At 39.3% G+C, this 18,310-nt stretch overlaps 1 protein-coding gene across 3 annotated transcripts in view; it reads left to right on the plus strand.

The window, feature by feature from the left end:
• fstl4 (follistatin-like 4) overlaps positions 1–18,310 on the plus strand; it is a 277,646-nt gene that overhangs the window by 190,101 nt on the left and 69,235 nt on the right. For all 3 annotated transcript variants that reach the window (XM_088321797.1, XM_088321798.1, XM_088321799.1), the window contains exons 5-6: positions 1,024–1,217; positions 4,597–4,717. In XM_088321797.1, the coding sequence (XP_088177923.1) occupies positions 1,024–1,217; positions 4,597–4,717 (315 nt within the window). The remainder of the gene's footprint in view (positions 1–1,023; positions 1,218–4,596; positions 4,718–18,310) is intronic.

Raw genomic sequence — 18,310 nt, forward strand, 5'->3', positions numbered from 1 at the left:
TTAATCTTGCATCACTCTGTGCTAAACCCCTTGTAAATATGTAGTCTATTCGAGAGGCTCTGGCATTGTCACTACTGAACCAGGTGAAGCCCTCCTCTCCTGGATGTATGGATTTGAAACAGTCCACCAGTTTAAATGTCCGGCACATGTCTTGTAATAACGTTGATGTTTTATCTACTTTAAACTCCTCATCGGTCCTCTTTCTATCCTTCCTACTTAGGATGCAATTAAAATCTCCTCCCACGATTAGTGGTTGATGGCCTAGCATATGCGACTGGATCTCCTCTAAAAGTTCGTACCTGAGTTGTCTGTCGGCATGGCCGTATATGTTAATGAGGTTAAAATCATTCCCTATATAAGAAAGTCTTGCTAAGATTGCGCATCCGTCTCTCATCACAGTACTCCCCTTTATGATGAGTTGAGGGTTGTTTATTAAAATGGCTACCCCATCGTTATGGTTTTCATTCGAGCCACTCCATAATGACGGATATGGCCAAATCTCTTCCCACTGTTTATAATTTTTTAGAAAGGGGATGCAGCATTCTTGTAGTAAAAACACATCCGTTCTGATAGTTTTTAAGAACGATAAAACACTGTGAGCCTTAACCTTTGATCTCACACTTCTCACATTGATAGTAGAGAATGTAATGTTTATAATTGTTGTTAAAGTATTTAAACTAGTATCTCTCTCTCTCTCAAAAATACAAATACAAATATTTTGCTCTTATTGCTCTTTGGGTAAAAAGGGTTCCGACCCCTGTTGTAGAGGTATGGTTGTATAAAGATTCAACTGAATCATTTTTGTGAAATGCTTCTACTGAGTGACTCATTCAAGCTTATGGCAATTCCATAGTTTTAAAACATCAGATCAATATAACTATTTTATTTATTTTTCAAACATGGTAAGTTTGTGATTTATTTTTCCCTGTCTGTCATTTTCATTGGCTGAGCCAGTAGATTCTCTTGAATTCTTTGTCATTGAACATATCCAGCTGAATTATCTGGACCATTCTTGTTTTTCAGGTACTGCGTGCACCATGTCTGAGTACAACCGTTTAAAAAGTATGCTGCTGGACATGAAGACTACACCAAGAAACCCCGAAAAGGAACAGAACCAGCAGAAAGACATGGAGGACAGAAGGGGGCGGGTGAACACAATGTTCAAATACTTGGACGTCAACTTGGACGGAAAACTGGTTGGCGAAGAACTGAACAAGGTGGGTGGTGCCAAACATAATTTGACAAAATGTTATTCATTGTAGGCTAATTATGAATAATTGACAAATTAATTTTAAGATCTTATATTAAATACACTAAATTATAAGTATATTAAATTTGCCTCACCTTTTGGAGCACCACAGCAGTTTTTAGATATTTTATCGGGACACAACTGAAAAACCTGGTGATCAATCTTATAATCTTGTTAGGAAATAAATATTAAAATGTACCGTTTACCAAATTGTTCAAGTTAGTTATCTGACTCCATTAACCAAACACAACCTACATTCACCTAACAATGCACGCTCGTTTCTTGATGGAAAAGATGGACAAGAGACCAACATTTCCACACGGGGGCAGATTTATTTCTTAAATAGTTTAACTAAGTGAACTCCATCAAATATGGCCAAATTAGCCGAATTAGTGTCGCTCGAGTCTCTGTCAAGCATCCTCTCTCGATCTCTTGCGTTCTCTTCTCAGCCCACGTTTTTCCGCAAGCCAGGAAAGCCTCCACGTGGGCTCCACCACCTCGCCTCGATGTCTGGAAAAACTCAAAACAGCAGAGCATTTATCAAAACAATGCCTGCCGTCCTTCGTCAGAGTCCTGTTATCAACAGAACTACACAAAACATTCCGCATTCGGATCAGTGTGACCTGTCATTGAACTTGGGCCTACTCGGTGAAAATGTTCATCGCACTCAATAAACGTAACTTGTATTCAATCGTATAAAATCTTTTATAGTCAAATGTATAAAATCCTTCAATCTCAAGTGTGGCTTCATGCACAATTAAATCGTGACTTCCTTTACCGAGGCAGTTGTTGTATTTTTCTTTTTTTATCAAAACACACACACTTTTTATAAGAATTCATCTTCTGCAAATCTACATACGAATATTGAACAAAACACAACACAAGGGGCTAAATTTAATTGAAGGATAAAGAGGAAGATAGGTGTTTGAGAAAACCAATTAAGAGTAATGGAAAAAAACACTTTGACTCAACATGTGTTAGGGACATTTTTTGGCAAGATGCAAACAGTGCGGTTATTCGAAGACGACCAATATTGATTTGTAATTTGGTTTGTAATCTGATCTACCAACCAATCAAGAATTCTCATATCACTTCTTGATCAGCAGGTAAAACTGGTCCGCAGATATAGGTCAGGAAAACAACCTGACCAAAAACAGAACAGAAGTCAGTCTAAAGCCAGAAAGATGATGCCATTTTTGGGGGGGCCAAATATTGCAGAAAACAATCAAGGAGTCCCATGGACTCCCTGGCACAAATAAGCAAAGTGATGCTTTGGCTTGCTGAACAAAAGCAATGGTGATTTGTTGTCTTTGTTCCTCAAGACGCTTTCTGGCAGCATGCACTAGCCTCTTACGCTCAAACTGACCTAAGGGATTAATGTAAGCAGTACGCAGACTGGAAAATTCAAACAAAACAATGGAAGAGAACGGTCTCTAAAAGAAGCATGTGCTCCCAAATAGCTGTTGAAAATTTCTGGCCCCAAAAGAAAACAGAGAACAAAAAACCATCCTGCTGGGGATTGCTCTTAGCGATGTCTATAGCAACCACTCCCCCACCTTTGGTGTGGGGGAGGGGGTAAAGAGTTAAAATTTAAAGTGAAACATATTAGAAACTGTTGGGGGAAAGTAAACCGATCGGATCACTCACACAGTCACCAAAAGCGAGTCAAATTCAGTCAATTGTAACAGAATATTAATTCAATCATTATACAATTTTGAAAGCGAATGTTTTCATATATTCCATAATTTTTTTGTTTTTGTTCAATAGCTCCTATTCGTGTCCTGGGTAATCCAGCATAGAGAATGTCTAAAGTGTCAATGTTCCTTACATCCTCTTTAATCACAATGTGAAAGATGCTGTTCATCTTTCATTTCAAAAAATATTCTCAATATGTATTTCATATCACACACGCACACAGGGAATCACGGCGGTGCAGTGGTTAGCGCGTGTGTGGCACAGTTCTGAGGTCATGAGATCGAACCTCCTGTGTGGCGTTTGCATGTTCTCCCCGTGCTTGAGTTTCCTCCAGGCACTCCGGCTTCCTCCCACAATCCAAAAACATGCATATTAGGTTAATTGACCGGTCCAAATTGTCCCTAAGTGTGAATGAGCGAGCGAATTGTCCGTCCCTGTTTGCCCTGCGACTGGCTGGCAACTAGTTCGGGGTGTCCCCTGCCCACTGCCCGAAGATAGCTGGGATGGGCTCCAGCACCCCCGCGACCCTACTGAGGATAAGTGGTGCAGATTTATGGATGGATGGATCACACACATACACACACACTACCAGTCAGACATATGTGTACAGTCATCTAATTTCAATTGGCTTCACTGAGCTCACAGCGAATTATTACAAACATAAAATATAACAATAACCCCCCAAAATGATGTAGTGTAAAACAAAAACAATCCTCGCTTCAGAATTAATTAGAGCCTGCCAAATCTAAATAAAACATTGCAAGTAATTATTCTTCTGTCATCTCACTACCATTGTTGCTAGACGGTCATTGGTTGGTTAAAATTAAAAAGAGTGATTAACGGCTGACTTTCTAGAGAACAAAAAAATATAAATATATTCTGTGGGTTTAGCCTGTTGAGATACAACAAAAGATTAAGACGACTGGCAATCATTAATGTGGACGTCCCTCAGAAAAGAATTTTGACGGTTTAAGTATGGAATGAAAATTAAGATAAATGCAGCTGTCCCTGAAGACGTAGACACAAGTGTGGGTTTGCTTTTATGGCACAAAAAAAGTGTTGCACTTTGGTGGGAGAATATTTATTATGCACGCAAGTGGTCGATCTGACGCTATTAGTGGAACATGGGGCTGTAGTATGGCAGAGGCCCTGAAATTTATTAACTAAATTTGTCACATCCCTTTAATCTGCCTTGACACATGTGCAGTGTTTTAGACCAGTGCTTTGTTTTGGACCAGGTGCTTTAGTCCAGTGATTTTCAACCACTGTGCCGCGACACACTAGTGTGCCGTGAGAGATCGTCAGGTGTGCCGTGAGATATTATCCAATGCCTCTTTTTAAAATCTAAAATTGTATTAAACATTTATGAATCATTTTCTGCAAATATTATGCCATTGTCAAGTGTCTGTGCTGTAAAAAGCTGGGGGTATTATAAATTATATTGTAATTGAACATACTGTTCAGTGTCATTTTATAACATTTTGGTTAGTGGTGTGCCGTAAAATTTTTCCAATGTAAAAAACAAGCCCTGGCTCAAAAACCACAAACATCAATAGAAAATGTATTCGTGCAAAAACTTTGCTACAATAGAATTTTGAAATTTACTTTACTTTGCAGTTTGTTTTTGTTAATTAACATGATGGTTTTTTTAGATCTCTATGAAAGAGCACTTTGATGACGGCTTACTTCACTGCACAATGCAGGACCTGCTACGCTACGATGACTACAACAACGACGGGCACCTAAGCCTGCACGAGTTCTACACTGCCTTTCGTGAGTCATCTATCACTTTTATCATTACTCAATATTGTGGCCAACCTGGGCTCCTGGCTGGTCTGCTTGGGCATATATATATATATATATATATATATATATATATATATATATATATATATATATATATATATATATATATATATATATATATATATATATATATATATATATATATATATATGTAAATAAAACTCGTCAGTTATATCAGTGTTTTTCAACCAGTTTTTGTTTTCTTTTTTAATTTTCTTTATTTTTGTATGTGTTGTCTTGCTGTCGGTCACCCCTCTCAAGGGATATGACCAGGGTAGATAGATAGTGCCGGGGCACACTAGTGTGCCGTGAGACCTTGTCTGGTGTGCCGCTGGAATTTGCCCAATGTTATCGTTCCAAAAAAATCAGGCCATTATTCAGTATTTTTGCAATCTTCAGACAAGGAACTGTTATAGTCATCCATATCAGTAGTTGGCAGTAGATTTTTCAATACTTTTTATGTACTAATTATCTGCTCTTGGGGTAGCACAGTACATTTAATAACTTAATTTGTTTAACAAAGCAGTTTAAGATTGCACTGTAAAAAATAAAAACATAAAGTACATCTTTCTTTTTTATTTTAAGTATATATCATTTAAGATCAAAGCGGCGCCGCCGCGATCGGCAGCCTTTCCAGCAGCTCAGTCTTATTTTGCTTTTTCTTTGATATATTGTTTTAAGTGTCTGCTTCTATCTTCGGTGTTCTTCATCCCGTTTGGCAATTATGCCTTGGATTACTTCCTATCCTATCGTTAAGGGTTTTAACGCACAAAAATGCGTTCATTCGAGGAATCAACTCCTTGCCCTGAAGAATTCTCGTGCCGGCGTGATGAGGGGGCCTTATCGTGGATAAAGAGCCGGAGCTAGCTAAGCGGCTAGCGGGGTTATAAGTCTTCGGTACCGTCCGTAATCATGGTAAATGTGAACTCTCTACCATATACCAGCTCAGTAGCCTAGATGGTAAGGCGCCCGCTTTGAGACTGGGAGGTTCGGGTTCGCGCCCCGGCCGAGTCATTCCTAAGACTTAAAAAGTGGTCGGCGGCGCCCTCTGTTGGCTGCGGCTGCATCGGCTCGCTACAACGGGTCAGGTGCAATCGACATTTCGTTCTGTGTACATTGTTACACAGAATGACAATACAAGGAAATTATTATTATTATTATTATTATTATATAAGACCGACGAACTAGCTGTGCTGGTGAAAAACATCAAAGCGCACAGGGAGTGCTGTTTGCTGTGTTTTACGGAAACGTGGCTCACGTCTAGCATCCCGGACGCTAACGTGGCGCTACCCGGAGCTACCCCGAGCTATCCGGCTTCAGCGCTGTTAGACAGAGACACGAAAGCCTGCGGGAAGCGGAGAGGAGGTGGAAAGCGGAGAGGAGGTGGACTCGCTAAGATGAGGTGGTGTATCCCTGGGCACAAAGATTTCCATTTGCTGCAGGGACGTCGAACTTTTCGACTGGCTTATCTATCTATTTACTATCTATCTATCTATCTATCTATCTATCTATTTTCTTCTTATTATATAATAATAATCTGCTTATTAGTTAGTACAGTGAAATATTTGACATAACTTCATTTTCAAACATTTTCGATGGACGGTGTGCCGCGGAACATTTCCATAAATAAAAGTGCACTTTGGTTCAAAAAGGGTTGAAAAACACTGAGTTATACGATTAAAATGTATATCCATGTTGTATGTTTGGACTGGTGTAAAATTACAGCTCTGTTGGATATTAAAAAAATGTTGTGCGAGGCATTAATCTTGGTGTGGCACACTGATTTACAAGGACATTTGAAAGTGGCACTCCACACCCAAAGGGTTGCTGACCCCTGATATAGACAATGCATACATCCTCTGGTTGAGTAACGGTTTCCTTCTAAGTTTATTTTAATCAGAGCACATCAAAATATTTGGACAATCGGTTACAAAATCACTCCATGACTGGTTATGGCCCTTTCGCCTTATGCCAAAAAGACTGAATTTTTGTCTTTTTTTTTTGTTTTGTTTTATGCATGGGAGGTAAGAAGTCATAACTTTTTTAACTTTATTCGATATTTGAATTATTCATATTCTAAATAATTCATAATTTAACTGTTGACATATGATAAAAGCCATAACCTTTTACATACTGTACCTTGTATGCGATAAAGGCTGAGCTGGTGTAGATTTTGAAATGTAGTATGTTTTCTTTCGTGTTTCCTACAAATAAATCAGATATTATATTTAGTAATTCATTATTTTTGATCGATTTTACGATATCTAATTAACAAATCATATAATAAACTTTAAATGCATGCATAAATTTAAATGTTATGGTCACGTGGCAATTTCTTACTCATCAAGAATGCTTCAGTTTTCATTGCACACTTCATATCAAGTAAGAGAATTTAAACATTTATGATTGTTGCTGGGTGTCACGGCAGCTGAGTGGTTAGCACGTCCGTGGCACAGTTCTGAGGTCATATGATCAAATCTATTAACCAGCCTTCCTGTGAGTAGTTTGCATGTTCTCCCCATTTGTGTGGGTTTCCTCCAGGCTCTCCAGTTTCCACCCACATTTCCAAAACATGCACGTCAGGTTAATTGGCCGGCCCAAATTGTCCCTAGGTGTGCATGAGCGAATGGTTGTATGTCTCTGTGTGCCCTGCGACTGGCTGGCAACCAGTTTAGGGTGTCCCCTGCTCACTGCCCGAAGACAACTGGGATGGGCTCCAGCGCCCCCGCGACCCTACTGGGGACAAGCGGTGCAGATAATGAATGGATAATTGTTGCTATCAAATCCATATTACAAATTAAATTGGCAAAATATCTTATTTTCTTAGCTTTAGCTCAATGCTAGTGTGTAAACTAAATGCCAATGGTAGCCTCGTAAACACTTGCATGAGTCAAAAATAAAAACAGGCACGTAATTACAAATAATTGTTTGGGCAGACAATCCAAGTAATTCATTAGATACATTTCATTATTCATGTATCTACTGTTTTTTTTATTCATTTAATTAAGTTTTTCAATGTATGTCCAATAGTTGTTTGCAATGTGTGCCTGTTTTTTTTTGCACGTGTTTACAAGGCTATCCTTGGCATTTAGGCTACACTCTAACAGTTAGCTGAACCTAAAAATCAACAAGATACTTTGCTTGTATAATAACTAATATGGACTTGATAGCTACTGTCGTAAAAGTTTAATTTCTCATACTGTGCTGCAAACCTGAACAATTTGGATGAGTGCCTTGGTCCAATATTTTTTTTTGCTTTCATGCATTTACCACAATTATTTTGTTTTTCATTAATGAGGAATGTCTGCTGGGAAAACTTCAATTTACAATCACTAACGCTTTTTCTCCAATTCTGACACGCAAACACGCAACAGAACAACCCGCTGCTATGATAGCAGTCTTTTCTGTGTCTTCTAACCAGCGCAAGTACTACTATTTTGCCTCCAGCTTTAACTGTGACATCACGCCTGACATAGACTATCACACGGTCTAAATTGCCATTTTCGCACGATGTTACCGTTTCCTTAAAGGTCCATACAAAGTTAACTTTTTTTCTCCACAATTATGATAAATCAAATCAGAACACAACTATGATTCTTAGAAACAAATGAATAGACCTCAAATGTTTTCCTGAAGTAGGCCATTCCAAAACTAAAGGCTTATGTGCCGGTTGATACAGAGCTGTGGAAAATGGGAATGAACTAGTTTAGTTTGTCCCAAGAAGACCTTCTATCACAACAAAAAATATTTTTTAAATTGACCTTTAAATGCCATCAATTCATTATGTGCTGCTCTCAACTCATGATACAATTGCAGAAGAAAGGCTGGGCCTGGTTGTCATGGCAACTGCTGCTTGTCTATTTAATATCTGAAACATAGATTAAGCACAACTATTCCTATTTCCTTGAGTAGGAGAGGAATCATAAAGAGTTGCAGTAAGGAAGTGCATGATCAACAATTACAATGCAGGACGACGGCGTTATCGACCCTCCACAACCACCAAAAAAGACCTAAACCACCCGCATCTCTCCCTCCGGTGCGCACATACTGCAGGCTGATGTAAGGCGACGATGAGCACAGGCGGAGCAGGGAGGCAATCATTTTCCGTGAGACTGAATGAAGAAATACAAGCACCACAGCTCAGCGGCCATCAATTTATGGCTGTAAGTAGACTTATTGTGAAGCCACTGTGCAGCGCTGCCATGCCTTACGGGATTTATACACTCAAACACACCTACCTCAGCAAAGGGAGACGTAACTTACCTCACCAGAAGGGTTTCTTCTGCTCTTTGTACGAATTATATGGATTTAAAGTCATCTAGTCAAGTCAAGTCATGTTTATTTGCATAACCAGATGTTGCAAGTGCATCAACAGACAATACACAGACATTATCAACATTAAATATAGTTAATAACAAAATGTCCAGTTGACAGCTTTCTGAGGTCAACATCATTCATAGGCTATAGAATATCAGTGTGTTTTAAGACTAGATTCAAATACCTCAACTGAGGTTGCAGATCAAATCCTAGAGGGCAGAGCATTCCACAGCACCAAGGAACCAAATGGAGAATGCTCCTGAACCTGCAGATTTGTTCTTGGCTCCTGGTATCACTAGTAGACCCGCATTTTCCAAGAGAATGCTCCGAGCAGAAACATGGGGGAAATTAAATCTGAAAAACATGAGCATGCAAGGCAATGCATAATTTTGTATAATACCAACACAACTTCAATCTCACATCTTAAACTGATAGGATCAAGTGCAGGTCAGCCAAAATTAGGGCAATGTGATAAAACGTTCCCTTCTTAGTTTAAAGCCTTGCTGCAGCATTATGTACCAGCTGCATGATTTTTATGCTACACTTCAGGAGACCGGATCGTAATAAATCACAGTAACGGAGACAGGAGGTAACAAACACATGAATTATAATCTTAGCATCAGACTGGGACAGCATAGGGCACATTTTTGCAATGTTGCATGGATGGAAAAAAAGCTGTTCTTGTAAGGCGGAAGAAGTTAAGTGACATCAATCTTTTTTTATCTTAGTGAGGTAGGCCTGCAAATATCATCAACATAGTGGAACATACAGTTGAGAATGGAAACTGATAATAAACTTGGGAATAATATCACCTAACAGAAGCATTTAATGCTGAAAAGAAGGGGACCAAGTATTGAGCCCTGTGGAATGCCAATATCAAAATGAATATCGGAGGCCTGACTTCACTGAGATAAAAGAATGCATGCCGCTCAACTTCTTGCGCCTTAGCTCTGAAAAGACAGAAAATGCAAGTTATTGGTCCATCTGAATGGGGTGACTTGTTCTCAAAAACTGCTCTGAACATTGACAAATGTAATATCACCCAGAGTGAATCTGTCTTTATAAACACACGTTAAGAAAATTACTAGAAAAGCTTTTTCCATCTTCGCAACATTGCTAAAATTCGCCCTATGCGGTCCCAGTCCGATGCAGAGATTACAATTCATGCGTTTGTTACCTCCCGTCCCGATTACTGTAATGCACTACTCTCCGGTCTCCCGAAGTCCAAAATCAAGAGCCTGCAGCAGGTACAAAATGCTGCAGCGAGGCTTTTGACTAACGTAAGAAAGTTTGATCACATTACCCTGATTTTAGCTAACTTGCATTAGCTCCCTGTTAGCTTAAGGTGTAGTTTTAAGGTTCTGTTGGTATTTTACAAAATCATGCATGGACTTACTCCCTCATATCTTTCAGATTTAATTTCCCCCTATATTGTTGTCTGGAGCCTTCGCTCTGAAAATGCTGGTCTACTAGTGATCCCAAGAGCGAAGAAGAGAACCACAGGTTCAAGAGCGTTCTTCATTCGGGCCCCGATGTTTTAGAATGCCCTTCCCCCTGAGATGTGATCTGCAACCTCAGTGGAACTGTTTAAATCTAGGCTTAAAACATACTTCTATTCTATAGCTTATGAATAACCTATATTTGATGAGGAGAGCCCACCTGCCCCCAACCTCCCTCATCACATTCTACAGGGGCACCATAGAGAGTATTCTGACCAGCTGTATCTCTGTGTGGTGTGGAGGCTGCAGCGCTTCCGACTGGGGTAGTGTGAGGAGGGTGACGAGGACAGCAGAGAAAATCATCGGGACTTCTCTCCCCTCCATTCAGGACATTGGCCAGAAGCGCTGCCTATCCCAAGCTAAGAACATTATCAGGGACCCCTCTCACCCCCATCATGGACTGTTCACTCTGCTAGCCTCTGGGAAGAGGTACTGCAGTGTGCAGTGCAGGACCACCAGGTTCCACAATAGTCTCCTGGCCATTAGACTGTTAAATGGTCAATCAAACACATAGTAAATCTAAACTGCTGCTAATCTGTACATCTGTTGGTTTTGTTTGACTTTTTGCACTACTGGCAGTTCTTTATAGCTAGCCACTCCTTGCACATCTGTTTCTCTGCACTATTGTACTTACAGCGTTATTGTTACAGTGTTATTGTTACTGTTTACCTGACTTGTTTACCTGACTGCCCATTTTGCACATCTGGTTAGCTGCTCCTCTTGCACTATTTGCGCTACTGTAAAATACTATACATAGCCATAATTATTTAGTATATTATTAGTACTCAATACTCCAACTCAATACAACATTTTATTTATATATGTACATTCAAGGAAACTGTGCGGGTCAGATGTATCGACATTTCGTTCTGTATACACGTGTACTAGAATGACAATAAAGTAGATCTGAATCTGAATCTGAATCTGAATATTTCCAGTTGATGATATCTGCATTAATTGTTATTACAACATCTATTGCAGCCTGGTCATCCTGGAATGGGGATTACCTCATGTGCGGTCCCTTCTCAAGGTTTCTTTATTTTCCTCATGTTTTTTGAGTTTTTTTCTTGTCCTCACGTAGGTTTTACATCAGGGGATGGTGTAATAATAGTCTGCGGTTTGCAATAATCTTTGGTATGTGCAGCCCTTTGAGACTCCTTTTGATTAAGGGCTATACAAATAAACTTGACTAAAGCATGGTAGTTACACATGTAACTAGAGCATGGTAGTTACACATGTAACATGCTCTAGTCAAGTCAAGTCATATTTATCATGTTACTTGTGTAACTACCATGCTCTAGTTACATGTGTAACTACCATGCTTTAGTCAAGTCAAGTCATGTTGCGGCAGATGGAAATCTTTGTGCCCAGGGATACACCACCTCATGTTAGCGAGTCCACCTCCTCTTCGCTGTTTTAGCGGAGTGAATGACGTCACACGCTAGTCTAAAAGTTCAACATCCCTGCGGCAGATGGAAATCTTTGTGCCCAGGGATACACCATCTCGTGTTAGCGAGTCTACCTCCTCTCCGATTCCCGCAGGCTTTGTGTCTAACGGCGCTGAAGCCGGTTAGCTCCGGATAGCTCCGGTCCGGGTAGCTCCGGGTGGCTACACGTTAGCGTCCGGGATGATAAACGTGAGCCACGTTTCCGTAAAACACAGCAACTGCACTCCCTGTGCGCTTTGATGTTTTTCACCAGCACAGCCAGTTGATCGGTCTAATTTGGTATAGAGTTCACATTTACCATGATTACGGACAGTACCGAAGACTTATAACCAATGTTCCCTCTAATTTTCCACGGGTCTGAGCGTTCACACAAAGTCGGTGAGCAACGCGTGAAACAACAGTGAGCAATGGCAATCCCAAGTGTGGCAACTAAATCATTATCAAATATGTCCAAAACTTGACATCGTTACATTTTGCTGAGTTTCTGGCAATGCAAAACATTTTTTCACTTTTGAATGAATTGACTAATGTATTATTGCAAAGGTTTTACTGCCTACAAATGTCATATGTTTTTACAACAATTCTTTCACAAGATTTTCTTTTTTTTTTCCTGGTATCTTTTGACGCATGTTGGTTTCAGATCAGGGGATGGTGTAATAATAGTCTGAAATAATAGTCTGTGCAATAACCTATGCAGCCCTTTGAGACTCTTTGAGATTAAGGGCTATACAAATAAAAATGACTTCACTTGACTAACATTTTTGGGGGCTTATTTAGTTGGTTGCAAAATACAGAACTGTATGTAATCACATTTTTCTGTGGAAGTACAATGTTGGCAACAAGATTGACTTGGTATAATTGGAAATTATTTGAATGCAACACAAACTTTTTCTTCTTTTTCCCTGTCTTTTTTCCATTTTTTTTTAAATTCCTTTAAACAAATCTCATTGTGTTTATTTTTTCCTAGCTGTTACTTTTTTCTTTTTGTTATTTATTTACTTTTTTTTTTCCTTTGTTTCTTTCTTTTCTTTTTTTCTGTTTTTTTTCTGAAATTTTCCTTCTTTTTTCTCTTCCTTTTGTTTCTTTTTTCTCAGCTTTTCACTACTTTTTCATTTTGGTATTCTTTTCTTTTTTGTTCTATTCCCCCCCTTCCTTTAAGTCATTTTGTGCACAATTTTACATAATATTTGGTCGTGTAGGGATTAAAGAAGCAAAAACAACCTGAAGAGCCGTTTGGGACCCGAAAGAGCATGTTCTCTTAAGTTGCCGAGCCGAAGAAGCCGGTTCTCGAAAAACTCTACTGACTTTACTTTTCAACTTCGTTCGACATTGACTTCAAAATACCGCACTTAGAAAACAACGTCAGAGGAACCCGTGTACTTTTACCTTCATGCACTGTAACTTTGACTTAATTTGCTTCTTAATTAGCAATTTCGAGCCCTGATTTTTGTGCACTGGCTCGATTTTCTTGTGCGCTGAGAATGTGCAGACCGTGTGCGATGGTGCACGCTCGCAGCTTAGAGGGAACATTGCTTATAACGCCGCTAGCCGCTTAGCTAGCTCCGGCTCTTCATCCACGATAGGCCCCCTCTTCACGCCGCCATGAGAATTCTTCAGGGCAAGGAGTTGATTCCTCGAATAAACGCATTTTTGTGCGTTAAAACCCATGTCCATAGGATAGAAAGTAATCTAAAGTGTAGTTGTCAAACGGGACGAAAACCACCAAAGATAGAAGCAGACACAAAAACAATAAATCACAAAAAGTGGGAGATAAGAGGGGAGCTGCTTGAAAGGCAGCCGCTTTGATCTTTGATAGGTCTTAGATGATGGGATGGTGTAATAATAGTCTGTAGTTTGCAATAGTATTTGATCTGTGCTCTAGTCAAGTCAAGTCATGTTTATTTGTATAGCATGTGAAACTACCATGCTTTAGTTACATGTGTAACTACCAGGCTCTAGTCAAGTCAAGTCATGTTTATTTGTATAGCCTGGTAGCATGGTAGTTACACATGTAACTAGAGCATGCTAGTTACACATGTAACATGCTCTAGTCAAGTCAAGTTATGTTTATTTGTATAGTCCTTAATCACAAAGTGTCTCAAAGGGTTGCACAGATCAAAGATTATTACAAACTACAGACTACAATGACACCATCCCATCATCGAAGACCTATCAATTTAGTTTGTCTTTCTTTTCTTTCCGTTTGCTCGTATCTCCAACATTGGCAATAACTACATACGAAGGTTTGCATTTTTTATATTGAAAACTATCCAAAATACAGCAATCCTTTATTTTTAGCAGGGGTTGCATTCCAAAAAGTCCCGGTGATACTCAAAACTTGGAACCTGGAAGTTGTTCTTGCTTCTAGATTAAAGAAAATATACGTTGGTTGGATACTTGAAGACCTTTCAGGGAAAATATTGTTTTTTCTGCTGCTCTCCTGCAATACAGGTATGTCAGAGCCATAGGAAAAGTTCGCAAATACAGACTTTCTATTTCACCAAGAGATTCATGTTTATAAGGAAGGAAATATATTCTGAGAATTCCTTTTAAGTAGACGCGTTGAAGAAACTGCACTGCAAGATTTAAATCTCAAGTGAATTTTTGAAAAGTCCCTGGAATTGGTCCAAACTTCTTAAACACAAAGGTTGAGTGCATTTAATAGAATTAGTTATTTATTTCAGTCTATCCTGTGATGAGTATGATTGCAGACAAATTCATTTCATGTCAAAACTCCACTGAGGTTGAAAGTCCTCATCTAAATTTAGAACCTTAATCGAAAGCCGGTTTTAATCCAAATTCAGGAAATAGTGTCCAATATTAGCCTGGACGTGATCTTCGCAAAGACGAATTGTAATTGATGATGGCAAATACGAGCCCATGATCATGTAAAATTATCGTACTGACCTTCCGGAGTGCGATGAGCTTATTGCTGGACAAATCTTCAGCTATCTATATTCATTACATGGAGAGTAATCCCAGCCAAGCATGCTCCCTGCGCAGCTTTTTTTTCTTTTCTGCCTACTTTCCATGTCTAATTAGCCGCCGACATGCAAATTCGAGCAGGAGCTAGTGAAGCGTAACTTCAACCCTGATAGTCTTTTTTTTTCTACTGGGCTTTAAACACTGTTGCTTTCTCATTTCTTCACCACCAATGGAGTGCTTTACACCCAACTTAACCTATCCGATATTTAATCAAATTAGGCAAATCTATCTTCCTGGGATGTGACTGTTTTTCAATGAACGGTATGCTTTTTGTCCTCAGGGTTTGCCATAACGCGGTACAGCAAGAGTGTCTAAGTCCATCCCAGGGGCCAGTTATGACCTGTGATCATAATTTTACTAGCCCACTCTTTCATAAAATTAAAATTATAGTATTAATAGTATAAGCAAGGCACCGTGGAAAATAGAGCATGAAGGCTCTTTGAACTCAGTTGGGCTTTGTTAACACATACTTAATACATTAAATATTTTACTTTCAACTTTTGAGGGACACCTCCAATAGCGCACAACACCTTAAAAATCCATTTTTTTGTTTGTTTTTGTTTTTTTTAGAGAAAAAACATCCCGAGAGTTGATTCTATTTTAAAAAAAATAATGTGTTATCTGTTTTAAGCAACTCTTTCCCAAAGTAGCTTCATTTTATATCTATTTAACAGATTTTCCACTTTTTCTTGGTGTCAAGTTACCCAATAGTCACTATTGAATAGTGGATCCTTATTTTATTTTTTTTCTGGCAGAATACTGTCCACTATTGGATTTTTTTTGCCATCACAGCAGAGAGAAAGTCATATTTGCCCTAAAAGCTCTCAGGGGGATTTTCCTTCCCTTCAAGGGGAACATCTGCTCACTGCGGATTGTCGGTAAGTTGGCCAGATGGCTCGCTTATAGTAGTGCAGTTATGTCTTGACTAAAGTAGGGTATTAAAAACAGGAAATGGGCTCCTATATAACATCAACAAGCAGAATTTTGAGGCAAGACAAGTGTATTTGTCAGCAACATACATATCTGAGCGCCTTTGCTTTCAGTTATTTCATTATCATAAAAATGTTGGCACGTTCTTCTCAGTGTGTGCAAAGGGCAAAGGTGTTGACGTTGTCACAAAGATGTCCTTAATAAAAAAAGTAGAGGGCTTGGGTTCAAGGTCCGTCTGGAGATGAGTATTTCCAGAGTATAAGTCACCTTTTTTTCATGTATGTATGGCTATCTTCAAAATGCATATATATATATATATATATATGTGTGTGTGTGTTTTTTTTTTCTTTTTCTCCAACTTAGAAATCATGGTGGGGTCTGAAATGTTCATTGTAGGTGCAAGATACAAACTAAAAAGAAACATGCAGAAATCACAATGCATGATTTTTTTTTTTTACAATTCATTTGTATTGTATGATACAGTTGCAAATAAGTATTTAAACACCTGTGATCATCTAGAATTCTGACCCTGAAAGACCAGTTATTCCGCCCATTAGAAGTCCACCTGCACTCCATGTATCATTCTGAATCAGATCTACCCATTTGAGGTCATTAGCTGCATAAAGACACCTGGTTGACAGGGGAGTCATGGAAGAAGGTCTTGTGGTCAGATGAGACCAAAATAGAACTCTTGGGTCATAATTCCACTAAGCGTGTTTGGAGGAAGAAAAATGAGGAGTACATTTCAAAGAACACCATCCCTACCCTGAAGCGTGGGGTAGTAGCGTCATGCTTTGGGGGTGTTCTTCTGCACATGAAACAGGAGGAGTCCACTGCATTAAAAAGAGGATGACTAAGGGCGTGTTTTGTGAGATTTTGGGGAACAACCTCCTTTCCTCAGTCAGGGCAATGAAGATGGGTCGTGGCTGGGTCTTCCAACAAGACAACGACCCGAAGCACACAGCCAGGAAAACCAAGGAGTGGCTCCGTAAGAAGCATATCAAGGTTCTAGCATGATCCAGCCAGTCTCCAGACCTGAGACCAATCGAAAATCTTTGGAAGGAGTCAAACTCCGTGTTTTTTTTTTAGCGACAGTCCAGAAAGCTGACTGATCTAGAGAAGATCTGTGTGGAGGAGTGGGTCAAGATCCCTCCTGCAGTGTAAGCAAACTTTGTTGAAGACTACAGGAAACGGTTGACCTCTTTAATAGCAAACAAAGGCTACTGTACCAAATATCACATTCATTTTTCAGGTGTTCAAATACTTATTAGCAGCTATATCATTCAAATAAATTGTTAAAATCATGCATTGTGATTTCTGGATTTTTCTTTTTAGTTCATCTCTCTGAGGCATCCACCTTCGCTGAAAATTTTAGACCCCTCAATTATTTCTAAGTGGGAGAAAATGCAAAATAGCAGGGTGTTCAAAAACTTGTTTTCTTCAAATCGGTCAACATATTGGTTTATATGTAGCAAAACATTGTTAGTTTTTGTGGAGAATGCCTGTTTCATGTCGCAGGTGAGTGCCACAATGGTACAACAAATGGTGAACAGCCGACCGAAAATATCTATCATAGAATAACCGATGGTAGATTAATCTACCAGTCTACCATAGAATAACCGAGTCTGCAACAAACATGAACCAAGCGGAGGAAGAAAAAAAAATGACACAGCAAAGCGGGACCGATCTGCAGCAAAACGTGAGGTTGGCCGAGCGAAAAAATTACAGTAAGCAGCCAGTCTAATCGGGAACCAACCACGACAAACTGATGTGGTAACAAACATTAACAAAGCCAGGAAAAAAACAATAGACATGGCAGCCTAGCCAGCTAGCCAACTCCTAAAGGGGCTTACCTAGACCAAATGAAATGGAAGCCTTTGGCAGCCCTGACGCTAACAGAGAGCTATTTAGACAACTTTATACCAATTGCAGTACATGCAGCAAAAAACACAAAGGAAAAGCCTAAACGGCCTACGCAAATGGTGGTGAAGGAAAAATTGGAACGTACACGCAGCAGGAAATCGAACGTCACGCAGCTTTGGAGATCGAAGCACGCAACTCGGACACAACAGTCTCAAGTTCCCCAGCGACAGAGTTTAGCAAAGTTACAATTTCTCCAAGCAGATATGAGCTTCATTAGGAATCAACCGATATAGGTTTTTTCGGGGCCAACACTGACACCGATTATTAGTATTAAGAGGAAGCCGATAACTGATATTTGGAGCCGATATTTATTTAAAAGCTTCAAAATTTGTGTAATACATTTTTGATAATGCAAAAAAAAGGATATTTGATAGAATTTCAAATTTAACTTTAATGCTGTCTGAAAAGCTTTCACCGTAATTAAATACGAATTTAAACACAACTAACATGACCAATAC

Source organism: Urocampus carinirostris, chromosome 17 (assembly GCF_059441175.1).
Source record: "Urocampus carinirostris isolate Australia breed hairy pipefish chromosome 17, RoL_Ucar_1.0, whole genome shotgun sequence".
Taxonomy (NCBI): Eukaryota; Metazoa; Chordata; class Actinopteri; order Syngnathiformes; family Syngnathidae; genus Urocampus; species Urocampus carinirostris.